Source organism: Mustela erminea, chromosome 11 (genome assembly GCF_009829155.1).
Source record: "Mustela erminea isolate mMusErm1 chromosome 11, mMusErm1.Pri, whole genome shotgun sequence".
NCBI classification, from domain to species: domain Eukaryota; kingdom Metazoa; phylum Chordata; class Mammalia; order Carnivora; family Mustelidae; genus Mustela; species Mustela erminea.
This window is the reverse complement of record NC_045624.1, coordinates 92,306,413-92,320,805: the sequence shown is the minus strand read 5'-3', so window position 1 is coordinate 92,320,805 and position 14,393 is coordinate 92,306,413. Positions and strand designations below refer to the sequence as shown.

Genomic DNA, 14,393 nt, shown 5'->3' with positions numbered 1-14,393 from the left:
TTAGTAGTTAAGTTTTTGGAGGGTCCAGAGTTACATGTGAATGTCCAGCTGTGCAAAGGTCAGTGCCCCAAGCCCCTTGTTGTTCAAGGGTTGACCATATTTGGAAATCAATCAATGTCATCTTCCATATTAACAGTTTAAGGAAGAAAAATCACACCAGATGCTTTTTTTGCATCAATTGATACGAACACGATTGTTTGAATTACTATGATTATATCATGAACTAACATGATACATTCATATCAGATACCACTAACAATAAAATTCTTAGCAAACTATGAATAACAGGGAACTTCTTGATCCTAATAAAGATTATCTATATACGGACAGCTGGCAGCATGGTTACTTGTGAAAAACTGAACCCTTTCCCTGCAGGAGTGGGCACAAGATAAGGATATTCTATCTCACCGCTTCTTTTCTGTGACATCAGTCGCACTGGACATCCTAGCTAGTGCAGTAACCGAGGAAGGAAGGAAGGGCATCTAGGTTGGAAAGCAGATACACGTGTGATCGGCAGACATGTTTAGAGCAGCTCTGTTTGTGAACGACCGAAGCTAGAAACCACACTGACTTTCTCCGGTGACAAAGAAATGGTGGCCTGATCCACAATAAGTCATGGCAAAATGAATAAACCTCGAATTCCACTGAGTGAGAGAAGCCAGCCTCAGAAGGTTACCTATAGTGTGATTCCGTTTATATGACACTTGGAAAAGGCACAACTGTAGATCACAGGGCTTAGGGGCAGGAGGAGGATGTGACTGTAAGAGAACAGCCTGGGGGTGGGGGGGAGATGGAGCTGTCCTTTATCCTGATTTTGGTGGTGTTTATACAACCCTATGCGTGTGTTAAAGTTCATCTAACTGTATGTCCCCCCCAAAGTCAAGTTGACTTACTGGTAATCTATAAATAATATCGTCTTCTAAAAAACGCAGGGTATTTCCAGTGATTATCTGTCCACTCAGTTGCAGTCTTGTCCATCTTAATCCTTGAAAGAGTCACTATCTGGATATTCACATCGTGGCTGTATGTTTGGAAGAACCCCCAGATGAAGGCTCACATAGATAATGAATGCATTTAATAATGGTAAAAATGGCAATAATGGTAAAAAAAATTGCTAGAAATGCAAAATATGGTTGTTATTCTGTTTCCTTGCTATCGTCACTGTCTTTTTTTTTTTTTTTTTTTGGAAACAGATTCATTTTGGAATTCCGCTTCCTTCAACACCGAGACCTCATACCTTCACTTCCCTACGTTCCGTGGAGAGCTCAGTGCTGACGTGTCTTTCTTTTTTAAGACGACAGCGCCTTCTGGGGTGTTTGTAGAGAACCTGGGGATCACAGACTTCATCAGGCTAGAGCTGCACAGTGAGTAGCCCTCTGGGCAAAGCCACCAGGCCTCAGTATATAGCAATAACCCTTTTGGGAACCTAATTCTCAAAGTACTGCTATGCTTTCTTCATCACTTGTATTCCTTTAGTACATACTAGAGTTCTAATACCTTTTTTAAAAAAGATTTATTTATTTGAGAGAGAGAGAGAGCAGGGTTGGGAGGGGGGAAGAGGGAGACAGAGTCTTAAGCAGACTCCACACCGAGCATGGAGCCCAGTGCAGGGCTTGATCCCATGATCCTGAGATCACAACCTGAGCTCACACCAAGAGTCGGACGCTTAACCAACCTTACCACCCAGGAGCGCCTAAAGCTCCATTATTTTAAATCCTTATTTTTAATAGAGAGGAAAACAGTGATTCACAAAACACACAGCAGTCTGTCCAATTCTGTGCTGCCCTAACTGTGTGTGCAATAAGGATCTTTTAAACGAAACTGGTCCGATAACTACTCCCTAAATTGCAGAATCATTTCATGTAATTGACTCACTACATTGTTCACGCATGTATGCAAGGCTCAGTTCCTTACTTCAAAATTTCATGGAGGACTTTTTAAATAAAGCACATGAGGATTCCACCCACTTTGAAATAAACTCACTGATATATAAGAAGGCAGGTCACAGGCCAGTTTCCCTCTGGTGGGGAAAGATCTCTACTCCTTAAGGATTAGCAAGATGAGCATTCTCTGAGGAAGAATAGGGTAAAATGGCTTTGTTTTTCTTCCCTCAGGACACACATTTCTGTTGCCCTCCTAGCCAGCTCAGAATGACATTGGTCGGCAGCAGTGTCACCGTCCGCTTTCATAAGGAGCGTGTTGTGGTGCTGCCCTCCTGTCTCTCGAGACCAAATTTCCTCCCTGCAGAATGAGCTGAGCTACTCTCCTTTCTGTGTTTGCAGCTCCTGCAGAAGTGACCTTTTCCTTCGATGTGGGGAATGGGCGATGTGAGGTCACAGTGCGATCTCCTACTCCCTTTAATGACAACCGGTGGCACCACGTGAGGGCCGAGAGGAACGTGAAGGAGGCGACCCTTCAAGTGGACCAGCTCCCCAGCAAGACGCAAGCCGCACCCGCAGACGGCCATGCCCGCCTGCAGCTCAACAGCCAGCTCTTCGTGGGTGAGTGTGGCTGCCCTCTGGCTGGGCCATGCTGGTGGACACAGAAGTCACGAGCCATCCAGCCATGATGGCAGCAGGTGCACGCGGCTCCTGTCGGTACCGGGGACCAAGAGCTCCAGCAAGAGTCGGGCTCTCTTTCCACAGATGTTTGTTAATACAGTTTCCGTAGTGTGTTGTTCAGGATCATGGTTTCTATAGATTTCCCAGGTCACAGATGAGATAATGGAGGTCCAGAGAGAGCGAGTGATGTAATCTAGAAACTGAAATAGAAGAGAAACCCAGTCCTCAGTGGGTGGATTCCCAGGCTGGACCTCAACAGTATTGATGACCTCTGTTTGCTTTAGTGACTTCTTATCAATGCTATTTATAAAACAGTTAACAAATTTCATCCAGAACTCCCGGCTTCCCTTCCCAGTGCAGTCGGAGAAGCTGTCGTGTGACTGTCCCTGAGTTCTCCTGTGTCCCCTCTAACACAGACCGAAGGAGGACTCACATGGCTGTGTCTCCCTCCTCTGCTGTCCGGTCCTTGCAGACACCGGGTTCAGAACTGGGCTGGCTCCATTCTCGCTGCCGGTGCTTCAGGGATGAAAGCTCTGGGTAGTGGAAGTCTTCTGTTTCATTTACTCACTTATATTTTTTTTAAGACTATTTTCTTTTTCTCAAAGGGAGAGATAAGTTTTGCTACATTACTTTTCAGACAACTCTATTCTAATTTGGAAAGCAAGCAAACCAATGAGGTAGCTCTTCCTTGGTCATTTCTTATGTGTTTTCAAGGAAATAAGGAGCTGGTCCAATTAGGAACTAATCTAAATCACAGATTAGCCCGCAGTCTGCTTTACAGAGGACACTTACAGCTTCTGGGGGCTGTGCAGTGCAGGGAGGTGTGTGTGTGTGTGTGTGTGTGTGTGTGTGCACGCGCACACACACACACAACCCATGATGCAGAAAACTCCAAGGCTTCACGTCAAGTCATCAAACTGTGACACAAATTAAACAATTCTGTTTTCTGATTCGTAATCCTGAGGATCAAGGAATGGAATTTCTAGGAACAAAGTTGGCATGAACACCTACCCGGAATTGATATCCTCACAGAAACAAGGTTTCCAGAGTGTGGGGAGTTTGTGGAAAATGCTGATCTATGTGCCCCAGGCCCACCGAGTCAGAATCCCTGGGAATGATTCCGAACTCTGTTTTAGCAAGTGCTCCAGGTGACCCCCGCGCCCCCAGATTTGAGATTAGGCTTGTGTGAGGCATGATAGAAAGAGAGAGAGCTACTCAGTGTTTAGTGACTGTTACCCTCCTGACCTCAGAGGTGGCAGGCTGGAGCGAGGCAGGCCTGAGCCTGGGTATCATTATTTAAAAAAAAATTTTTTTTAAAGATTTTATTTATTTATTTGACAGAGAGAGAGAGAGAGAGATCACAAGTAGGCAGAGAGGCAGGTGGGTGGGGGGAAGCAGGCCCCCTGTGAGCAGAGAGCTTGACGTGGGCGTCGATCTCATGGCCCTGGGATCATGACCTGAGCTGAAGGCAGAGGCTTAACGCACTGAGCCACCCAGGTGCCCCGAGCCTGGGTTTTAATGTCAACACTACTTTGTTTCTTTGCCCACTCCTCAATTCCTTTTTCATGGCGTTGTTAATGGGAGCATTTCTAAGAAAGGATGGTATTACATATATAATTTGTTATTATATGTAATATATGTATTATATTATATATAACAAATATGTAACAAAATATGTATGACAAATGCATATACAAATTATAATATATATTACATATTAACTCTCTACAATGTATATACATTGCATGTTACAAATTTGTAATATATATTGTATTGCAAAGATTTTCAAGTATCTAACTTTATGGTGCCCAGCACAGTTTATACACTTAAAAAGGAGAAAAAAACTTTATACATTTTAAAAAGAGAGATTTTTTTAATGAAGGATTAAAAATGTACAAATCAACATAAAAATGTACAACTCTTTCTAAATAGAACTTGAAGACGTACTTTTTAGAGTAAATATTTACCAAGCTCAACTCCAAAAATATTTCCATCTATGGTTTATTCGATATCGTTTGATGATTCTTAGTATGTGGTCACAGCCTAGGTTTTCAAAATCATATGTGTTTGTAAAGCTTCCGGCGGGTCCCTTTTCTGATGTGATTGGTCAGCCAGCACGATTGGACGTGCGGTGGAAATGCCACCAAGAACCCCAGGGCACGGCTGTAGTTGTTTCCCTTGTAGGTGGGACGGCCACCAGACAGAGAGGCTTCCTGGGGTGCATTCGGTCACTGCGGTTGAACGGCCTGGCCCTGGACCTGGAAGAAAGGGCCACGATGACGCCAGGCGTGGACCCAGGCTGCCCGGGACACTGCAGCAGCTACGGACACCTGTGTCACAACGGAGGGAGATGTAGGGAGAGACCCAGGGGCATCACCTGCGACTGTGCCGTCTCTGCGTATGACGGGCCATTCTGCAAGAGTGGTGAGTGTACCCTGGGCAGGACGGGGAGAAGGAGGCACCTCATTTGGCTGTTTGCCTCATGTTTCTGGCATTTGACCCTTTCTCTATGAAAGGATAAGGCAGTTCTCTCTGATCAGCTAAAGGAGAGTTGTTTCTCTCCCAAATTTGTCCATTTATGATTCTGTTCTTGAGAAGCTCATGATGACTTCTGTTGGATTCAGCATCATTCATGTGACAATGAGATGGACAATAACTCTAAGTATATGTTCACTCTTGGCATTTAATGCTGTGTAACTCTGAGATGAAGCATTTTGTGGGCCATAATAAAATATTGTTAGTAAGTTCAACATCATGCGAATATACACGGGGATAAGTTATCTTTTTATCCATACTTGATTATCTTTTTAATCTGAAATATTTCTAAATTAAAAAAAAAACAGCAAAGTGTGACATTTTTGTTTTCTGTCTTGAGAGACTAAGGGTTAGAGATGGTGTGTAAATACACATAGAAAAGAGCCTTGCCTTGACTTCGTGCTAACATAACAAAAATGAGTGTCATTCCAGAGATTTCTGCGTATTTTGGAACTGGCTCGTCGGTTATCTACAACTTTCAGGAACATTCTAACTACACCGCCAGCAAGAACTCAAGCTCCTTTGCAGCTTTACTTCATGAGGGTTTGACGCTGGCTGGAGAAGTGGCCACGCTGAGCTTCCGGACCACAGGGATGCCCAGCTTACTCCTCTATGTGAGCTCCTTCTACGAGGAGTACCTGTCCGTGATCCTCACCCCCAACGGTGAGTGTCAAGACTATAAGAACAAGGAGGCTGAATTAGAAAATAAGGACCACAATGAGGGGGACCCATTAGGTATTTACGAGAAGGAAACACAATTTCATGGTTTGCCATGCTTGTTACACTAGTTCATGATAACCCTCAAGTTTATCACTAAAGTTCACATTTCCATGATTACATTTAAGATACATTTCTCCCATGGAAATTTGATAATTTTAGGTATTTGATGTGCCACTAGGTTTCTTGCTATTCTGGGAAGTCTTTCCTTCTGTATGTGAATAAATTAGTTCTGCAATTCACTTTGAAACAAGATAGCTCACTTTGTACATGGAAAATATTTCCTCCTCCTTCTTAGCAAAGTAAAGAAGTATATTAAACTATCTAAAATCCACTATTCCTACACATCACATGAACAGGATTGATCTTTACTCATCGGTGGCTGGGAAGCCATTCATGGCAATATCTACATATGAAGAAAAGTGGGATGAGAGGTACCCAACTCATGGCCACCAAGTCTTTCTAAGACTGTTGCAAATGGAGCATTAGCCCAAGCTGTAACCTCGCTTCACAGAGCGGAAGGACAGAGACCTACTTTCTGGAAGATCTGCTCCAGGCAGTACGGGGTTATGGGGCAGTGGGCATCCCTGTGAAGGACATCAGGAGATTTAGATGTCATAGCAAATCATTGGTCTTTCTTCTGTTTCTTGATTATGGCAAAAACATTAGAAAAAAAATTCTAGTTGTGCAAAAAAAAAAAAAATTCATTATGCAAATGCCAGCAATACATTAAAATGCATTAAAATAAGTCACATTAAAAGAAGTGATGCTTATAGAAACTGAATGTTAATGCAATATTACTTGAGGTTTTACCATTAAATGCTATGAATCCCACATGAATAATTAACTTTGAGCCTAGCTCCGAGTTCCCATATGCTTAACTTAGAATTTTTTTCCTTTTGTTAAGGAAAATGGAAGAACTTGGGAAAAGACCATTTGGGCTTGACTTTTAAAATAGTGTAATCAGATTCCGAATTCAGCCCTGGAATAGCACATAAATGATCCCTCTTCCAGGAATAGAGACACTCAGTGTCCTTAAGCAAATGCTCAATAAAGTCAAATTATAGGAAATAAACAAAAACAAAGTGTGCTTTAGAACCTGTATTGGTGGTTTTTATAAAATTCCATTTTAGTTAAAAATTTCATTTATTTGATCTTGTTTAGGAAGTTTGCAGATCCGGTATAAGCTGGACAGGCACCAAGAACCTGATGTTTTTAACTTTGGTTTTAAAAATTTCGCTGATGGGCAGCTTCACCAGGTGATGATTCACAGAGAAGCGGCGGTGGTTTTTGTGGAGGTAAGGGGTAGATTCACAGCAGCAAGAGTAACCAAGCTTGTGGCATTCAGTGTATGACCTTCAGCAAGGCTTTGAGAATAAATCCTAGTAAAAGAGATACACGTTCAGCAGTCTTCCCAGAAAGTCCTGGGGACAGAAAACGTAGTCAAAGTGTTTTCTTTAGCAGTGTCGTTTGTTTAGCAAGAGGCTGAAAGGGTTCCTGTTAATATCTGACCACAAAAATGCCAAGCTGTCCTCCTCCATAGGGGAATGTTGCCCAGTTTCTCCCAGCGATTACTGGAGACGTTCTAACGAGAATAAGAGCCTACTTCCATCTGACTACAAAAGAGCAAAGGTGGCAGAAATGTAAACACAAGGGGAAAAGCAAGATTTTGCTGAAAGTGGGAATACATTTTTTAAAAGCCTCCATGTTTCAATTATTCATTGTCACTGGGTTTTGAAGAATAACCTTTATATAATGACTCTGTGCCAGTAATACGTTTTGTGGCTTGTGTTACTGATTTCTGTTTGAAATAAGCAAAAGCTTTAAGGTTTGAAATAGCTTATTGCATTTCTTTGTGGATCATACCAATTACGGATCCCTAAACCATGAAGACAAATAAAGGGAAAAGAATAGGCAATGGGGTGGTGTGAAATCCGAGGTATTAAAAAAATTGCTATGAAACCGTTTCATCTTTGTGACAGCCAAACCTATGGCTCGTTTTTACCGTTTTCCTTGGTCTCCCTCAGACCCCCATTCTCTTATCACCAAAATTACTCGCCATTTTGATGTTTGCTTCTTGTGGAATATTTAATAGGTTGACCAGAGTGCAAGGAGCCAAGTCGTCCTGTCATCAGGGACAGAATTCAATGCTGTCAAATCCCTTATGTTGGGGACAATTTTAGGTAAGTCTCAGAAAGAGCATTGTCCCCCCACCCCCAACCCCTGACATGGATCAGAAGTGTCAGGTTGCAAACACAGGAACGGTTCATGAGGCTGAAAGAAGCTCCTTGTCGTATTCATGGTTTCCCAGCAAGTAACAATCAAGGTAGAAGCCGCCCTTTTGTCCGAGTGTGCCTGTAATCACCAGTGAGGGCTGTCTGCTAGGTGAGCCACAGTGACCCCTGAGAAGTGTCTCCACAGGTGCTTACTCACTTGGCAATCAAACAGAATGAAACTTGGTATTTTTATAACAATTGAGGAAAGGCAAAATCAAAGCAGGTGTCATGTTCACAAATTGTATATTAATCGGCGGTCAAATGCAGAAATCACCCAACAGTAAATAGAGATTTATATTTACGAGAAGAAGGGACTTTCATTTTCTTTGAGCAAGTGAGTACGTGTTGGGTGGTAGGCTGGGCCCTGCTCTGAAATGTGTTCAGTGCTCCCAGCTACCCTTGGAAGGTCAGGTTCTGAAGACCCCCTTTTTAGGGCTGTGAGTTATTCTCCATAAAAGTAGCAGAGTAAAAGCATACCAGACTGCTTAAGCATCAAATTATTTATGCCTCTGTTTTCCCTCTTGTCACCAAGAATGAAATTGAAATAAAAATAAAGTTTGGAAGGTATTTTTTTCTTTTGATTGTTTATATTGTAAACTGTATGTGCTCTTGATATTTAAAGCTATTTGGGAGAAATCCTCTTGTGGTCTTGGGTAGAATTCCTGCTCTGGTACGTGATACTCCTCTGGCTGTGTTTAGTCCGAGATAATTCATGGACTCTTTACTACCTTTTCAACCATTTGTACCTTGATTCTTTGATCATTTCTTCCATCCCTGACACAGAAAACATCCTACAGATGCTGGAGATTTAGAGACAGCCCACAAGCACATGTTCAAAATAGGGTGAGAAGCACAGTAACTATTTAAACAGTGACATTTTTCTAAAAGATGATGGGCAATAAAATTATGAGTTCTTGTTTTTCAGAGGAAATGGGGCAAATTGCAGCATGCCCTTGTAAATGGTAAATGCAGATGCATATCGTTTAGATGGTAGAGGGGACGGGAAGCTTTGTGTTGGTCCTGGGAGTTACAGGTGCAGGTTAAGCCAGTGAAGCAGGGTCTCGGGGCTCTTTGCTGTGAAAACATAGTCTTGGCATCATGTAATGGACACCAACTTTGGGCCAAAGTGGTCCTGCTTTCTAACTGTGCTTTAGGTGGATAAAGAGTCGGGCCCCATGGTGTGTTGGCAGAAAGGCTTTGCTGTGGCTCGCTGTTTCTGCCCCCTCCGCACATGCAGAGTGGGCCTCCAGCAGCTGCTGCAGAAATGCAGATGAGCACAGTTGTTCCCCTAGAGCGCTGGGAGAAGTCTGTAGCTCATCCAGCCAATGGGAGAGGGAGTGGAACAGCTCAGTCTCTAATGTATGACTTCAGGTGTGTTTTCTAGGCATTTCTGGACATCCATGTTTTTGTGATATGAGTAGATTTTTAAAATTCTTTTTTAAAAAGTTTTTATTTAAATTCTAGTTGGCTGACATACAGTGTAATATTAATTTCAGGTATAGAATTTAGTGATTCATCAGTTAGATACAACACCCAGTAAGTTTTTGTTTTTTTTTTTTTTTTTAATTCTACTTAGAACAGTGGCCAAAAAAAAAAAAAAAAAGTTGAGGAGGTTTGTCTGAGTGGCTCAGTCGTTAACCATCAGCCTTCGGCTCAGGTCATGATCCCAAGGTCCTGGGATCGAGCCCCGCATTGGACTCTCGGCTCAGTGGGAAGCTGGTTTCTCCCTTTCCTACTCCCCCTGTTTGTGTTCTGTCTCCCACTGTTTCTCTGTCAAATAAATTTAAAAACCAAAACCAAAACCAAACCAAACCAAATCAAACAAAAACAGTGACATAGTATAGAAAAACCACAAGAACTGGGAAAACAATGGAAAGAGATAAGGTTCTTCTCTGGCTTTGACCCATGAAAATAACAGTATACAATTAGCGGGAAGAGGTTTTGAAGTTCCTAAAAAGTCAGAGCCTTTTTGAGTTTCACAGGACAGTGGGATGGAGCCCCATCCTTGGCTGTCAGCTGAATAGTGTAAATTTTCATACAATCCAAATGGAAAAGAATTTTTAATATCCAAGTGGAAAAGAATTTACTCCCTTTTTATGTGCTGTTGAGCTCCACTCTCTGGCCTGACAGTTATCATTCATGGCTTGAACAGAGTGAGGAGTAGATCATCTTAGGGGTGTGCAAGCCTCAGAGCTCAGCTTGCTTACATGCAGGTGTGGTCTGTGAGTGCAGGGATGTCCCGGCCTGCCCCCAGCAGAATCATCCCTCTTTTGTTGCTGGAGCAGGTGTCTGTGGCCACTCTTCCCAGCCAGGAGGACAGATCGGATCAAGGAACAAAAGGAACACACCGCACACAAGTGCCTGCCCTCAGTGACTCTGGCTCTGACAGGAGAGATGAGGCAGGTTCAGAGGTGACTGTGGCACCAGGTAGGAAGTTGCCAACAGGAAGTGTGAAATTGACAAACATTTTTAAAGACAATTTAGCTTTGGATGTATTATCTGTAAAATGATAGGTCATGGATTATGGAAACTGATTTAATAACTAAACTGCCTTATTTAAAGGGAATTACTTTAATAAAAAGGAGAATAATACATTTTATCATATACATTTTTATATTCCTGCAAGTTCATATGCAGAGAGCAGAAGCACGGAATCAAAGATGTTAATGTTTCTATTCAAGAATGGTCTAGTCAAAAAGCATCTCTCTCAGGCTGTAGAAATTAAAGTTGAAATTCAGCAATGAAGTTTATTGCCTGAAGCAACTGAGTCTAATAAAATTATAAATATTCATCTCATCTGTACCTAGAGGTACACATCTTGATCAAAGGCTAATAAAACTTTTCCTGTTTTGCGTAACTTTATTTCAGGATAACTTCTACTTAGCAGTTAGTAACTATGAGAAGATGACTAGTTTGTGTTCAGATTTGGGAAATAGAAGCTGAGCTTCCTTTTGTAAACTTGCAGTAAAATAGACCAACAGACTGGCTAGTGAAGACCGTTCATTTTCCAAAGACAGTTGTCCAGAGCTATGGCAGGCTGTCCTCCACTTATTTTTGGTGAGCTCCCTCGACTCAACAACCTGTCCATTCAGTAAAAAAGCTCTGAGGGTTCCTGATGTACTTCCCTGGGCATTTTGAATCCTAGAAACAAGACATATTGTACCTGCCCTCAAAGCGCTGTCAGGACAATAGGGAACATGAAGAATAAAGGAGTGTTCATGACGGATTTCCTTTATCATCATTATTATTTACCCTAATACGCGCTGGGAGGAGCAGTTCAGGGTCATCTTCTAGATTAACAGGCTGCTCTTGCTCTTCCCACTCTTCAGTAGTCTTATTAACGACGACTACTCAGGTCAAGTGCTCCCGGTTACTATAAAATAATTTTAGTAAAATCCTAGTTTAAGTGAAGATTGTTAGGCTTCTAATTTTCTGTCCAGTCTTGACTCGGATGTGGCCTGTAACCCTGAAGTATGAGAGCTTTAAAATACAACAACCCAGTAAGGTGTCCTGGCATTTTCACTAGGTTTTATCTCTCTTAAGACTTTTGTGTAAATGGTATTCTGTGGATTTTGTCTTTTGTGCATTAAAAAGCAGCAACAGCAAATATCCCCAAAATACCAAAACAAAAATCTGTTTTGAAGTGTGCAGAGTAAAGATGTGCCTTTCTCTTTCCTCCTGGGAAAGAGTACAATATGTTGAAGGTAGTTCAAGTCAGTACTGTCATGTGGATAAACCTTAGTGGGGAAAAGAAACCCACTGAAGGATCTTGTGTTGAAATTGAACTCCATATATGAGAATTGGGTTATAAATAATGTGGGAGTCACTTACTGATGCCCTCATGGACAGACTACAGTTCAGATATTAAAAGCTCCATTGACTTCTGTGATGTATGTTTTGTCTTTGCTGTGCTCTGCCTAAGAATTTATCTCATTTGGGAGGAAAGTCATAGGGTGGAAGACACCAAAAGTTTATATAATTTCAGCAATATGAATACAAATGCAAAGATCCTAAACAAAATACTACCAAATCTAATCCAGTAACATAAACAAATTGTTATACACTACCAGATAAGATTTATCCTAGGAATTTAAGGTTGGGTCAGCAGATAAAAACAATCAATGTAAAACAGCATATTAATAGAATAAAGGACAAAAACCACATGGTTGCCTCAGTAGACACAGAAAAAGCATTTGAAAAGAATCCACTGTGCTTTCATAAAAAAATAAAACCAAAAAACAAAGTAGGAATAGAAAGAAACCTCCTCTCATGAAAAAAGACAGCTACAAAAATTCCATGCCTGACATCACACTTAATGGAAAATAATGGAAATCTTTCCCTAAGATCAGGAATAAGATAAGGATGTCTACTCTCCCCACCTTCCTTCAGGATTGTAGTACAGGTTTGAGTGAGGGCTACAAGGTAAGAAACAGAGTAAAAAGTATCCAGAATAAAAAGGAAGAAGTAAAACTATCTCTATTTGTAGAGAATGTGATCTTGTAAGGAATCCATGAAAAAAAGCCAATGGAGATAGTACACAGTTGGAGCAAGGATATAAGATCAACATACAGAAATTTATTGTATTTTTATATTAGCAATGAATAATACAAAAATGAAATGAAGACCAAAATGTAAATCCCACTTAAAGTAGCATCAGAAAGAATAAAATACCTTGGAATAACTTGAACAGAAGAGGTGTGAGACACATACGCTGGAAACTATGAAGAACTGCTGGAAGGAATTTGGAAGATTCACACAAATGGAAAGACATCCATGTTCATGGACCAGAAGTGTTAACGTTGCTAAGATGGTGGTGCTCCCCAAATTGATCTACAGGTTCAATCCGATTCTGATCCAAGTGCAAGTGGCAAGTTGATCCCAAATGCATATGGACATGCGAGGGACTGCAATTAGCTGAAATGATCTTGAAAAGAAGAGTGAAGCTAGAGTTCTTGCCCAGATTTTAAGACTTGGTACAAAGCCATGGTGTCAGAACTGTGTGCTGTTGGCATGAGGACAAACATATTGACCAAGAGAGTAGATTGAGAGTTGAGAAGTCAAACTATTTATCGTCAGTTGACATTAGACATGGTTGCCATGTCCATCCAGTGGAGGAAGACTAGTGTCTTAAACAGATGAGACAGAACCAACAGGTTAAAAAAGTGACATTGACCCTACCTCACACCATCTAGAAAAATTAACTCGAAATGAATGAAAGTCCTCCATGTAGGAGCTGCATTTATAACACTCTTAGACCAAACTATGGTTGTGCATTTTTGTGACCTTGGCTTAGGCACTGGTTTCTTAGAGAAGGCTTCTCAAAAGCCTTGGGTTAGATCATCGTTTATTGAAAGCACAAGCAGAAAGAAGAAAATAGATAAGTCAGACTTCCTCAAAATTAGAACCTTAGTAATTCAAAAGATACTACTAAAGAAGTAAAAAGGCAATCCACAAAATGAGGATAAACATTCACAAGTCGGGCATCTCATAAGAAATTTTTTTTGACAAATAACATTTTATTTATTTATTTTTTATTTCTTTTCAGTGTACCAGAATTCATTGTTTATGCACTACACCCAGTGCTCCATGCAATATGTGCCCTCCCTAATACCCACCACCAGCTGACACAACCTCCCACCCCCACCCCTCCAAAACCCTCAGTTTGTTTTTCAGAGTCCACAGTCTCTCCTGGTTCATCTCCCCCTCTGATTTCACCCAACTCCCTTCTCTCCATCTCCCCAAGTCCTCTGTGTTATTCCTTATGCTCCACAAATAAGTGAAACCATATGATAATTGACTCTCTCTGCTTGACTTATTTCACTCAGCATAATCTCTTCCAGTCCCATCCATGTTGCTACAAAAGTTGGGTATTCCTCCTTTCTGATGGAGGCATAATACTCCATTGTGTAGATGGACCACATCTTCCTTACCCATTCGTCCGTTGAAGGGCATCTTGGTTCTTTCCACAGTTTGGCGACCGTGGCCATTGCTGCTATAAACATTGGGATACAGATAGCCCTTCTTTTCACTCCATCTATATCTTTGGGGTAAATACCCAGTAGTGCAATTGCAGGGTCATAGGGAAGCTCTATTTTTAATTTCTTAAGGAATCTCCACACTGTTTTCCAAAGTGACTGCACCAACTTGCATTCCCACCAACAGTGTAAGAGGGTTCCCCTTTCTCCACATCCTCTCCAACACACGGTGTTTACTGTCTTGTTAATTTTGGCCATTCTAACTGGTGTAAGGTGGTCTCTCAATGTGGTTTTGATTTGAATCTCCCTGATAGCTAATGATGATGAAC

The 14,393-nt window shown here is 41.5% G+C and overlaps 1 protein-coding gene across 8 annotated transcripts in view; it reads left to right on the top strand.

Annotated features, from left to right (window-relative positions):
* The window catches only part of LOC116568731 (contactin-associated protein-like 3), a 165,608-nt gene that overhangs the window by 137,435 nt on the left and 13,780 nt on the right, over positions 1-14,393 (top strand). For 5 of the 8 annotated variants that reach the window (XM_032304400.1, XM_032304399.1, XM_032304398.1 and 2 more), the window contains 6 exons: positions 1,194-1,364; positions 2,283-2,501; positions 4,746-4,985; positions 5,529-5,759; positions 6,978-7,111; positions 7,909-7,996. In XM_032304400.1, the coding sequence (XP_032160291.1) occupies positions 1,194-1,364; positions 2,283-2,501; positions 4,746-4,985; positions 5,529-5,759; positions 6,978-7,111; positions 7,909-7,996 (1,083 nt within the window). Of the gene's footprint in view, positions 1-1,193; positions 1,365-2,282; positions 2,502-4,745; positions 4,986-5,528; positions 5,760-6,190; positions 6,498-6,977; positions 7,112-7,908; positions 7,997-14,393 lie in introns of those variants that run through there. The other 3 variants (XM_032304403.1, XM_032304402.1, XM_032304401.1) reach the window with 3 other exon arrangements.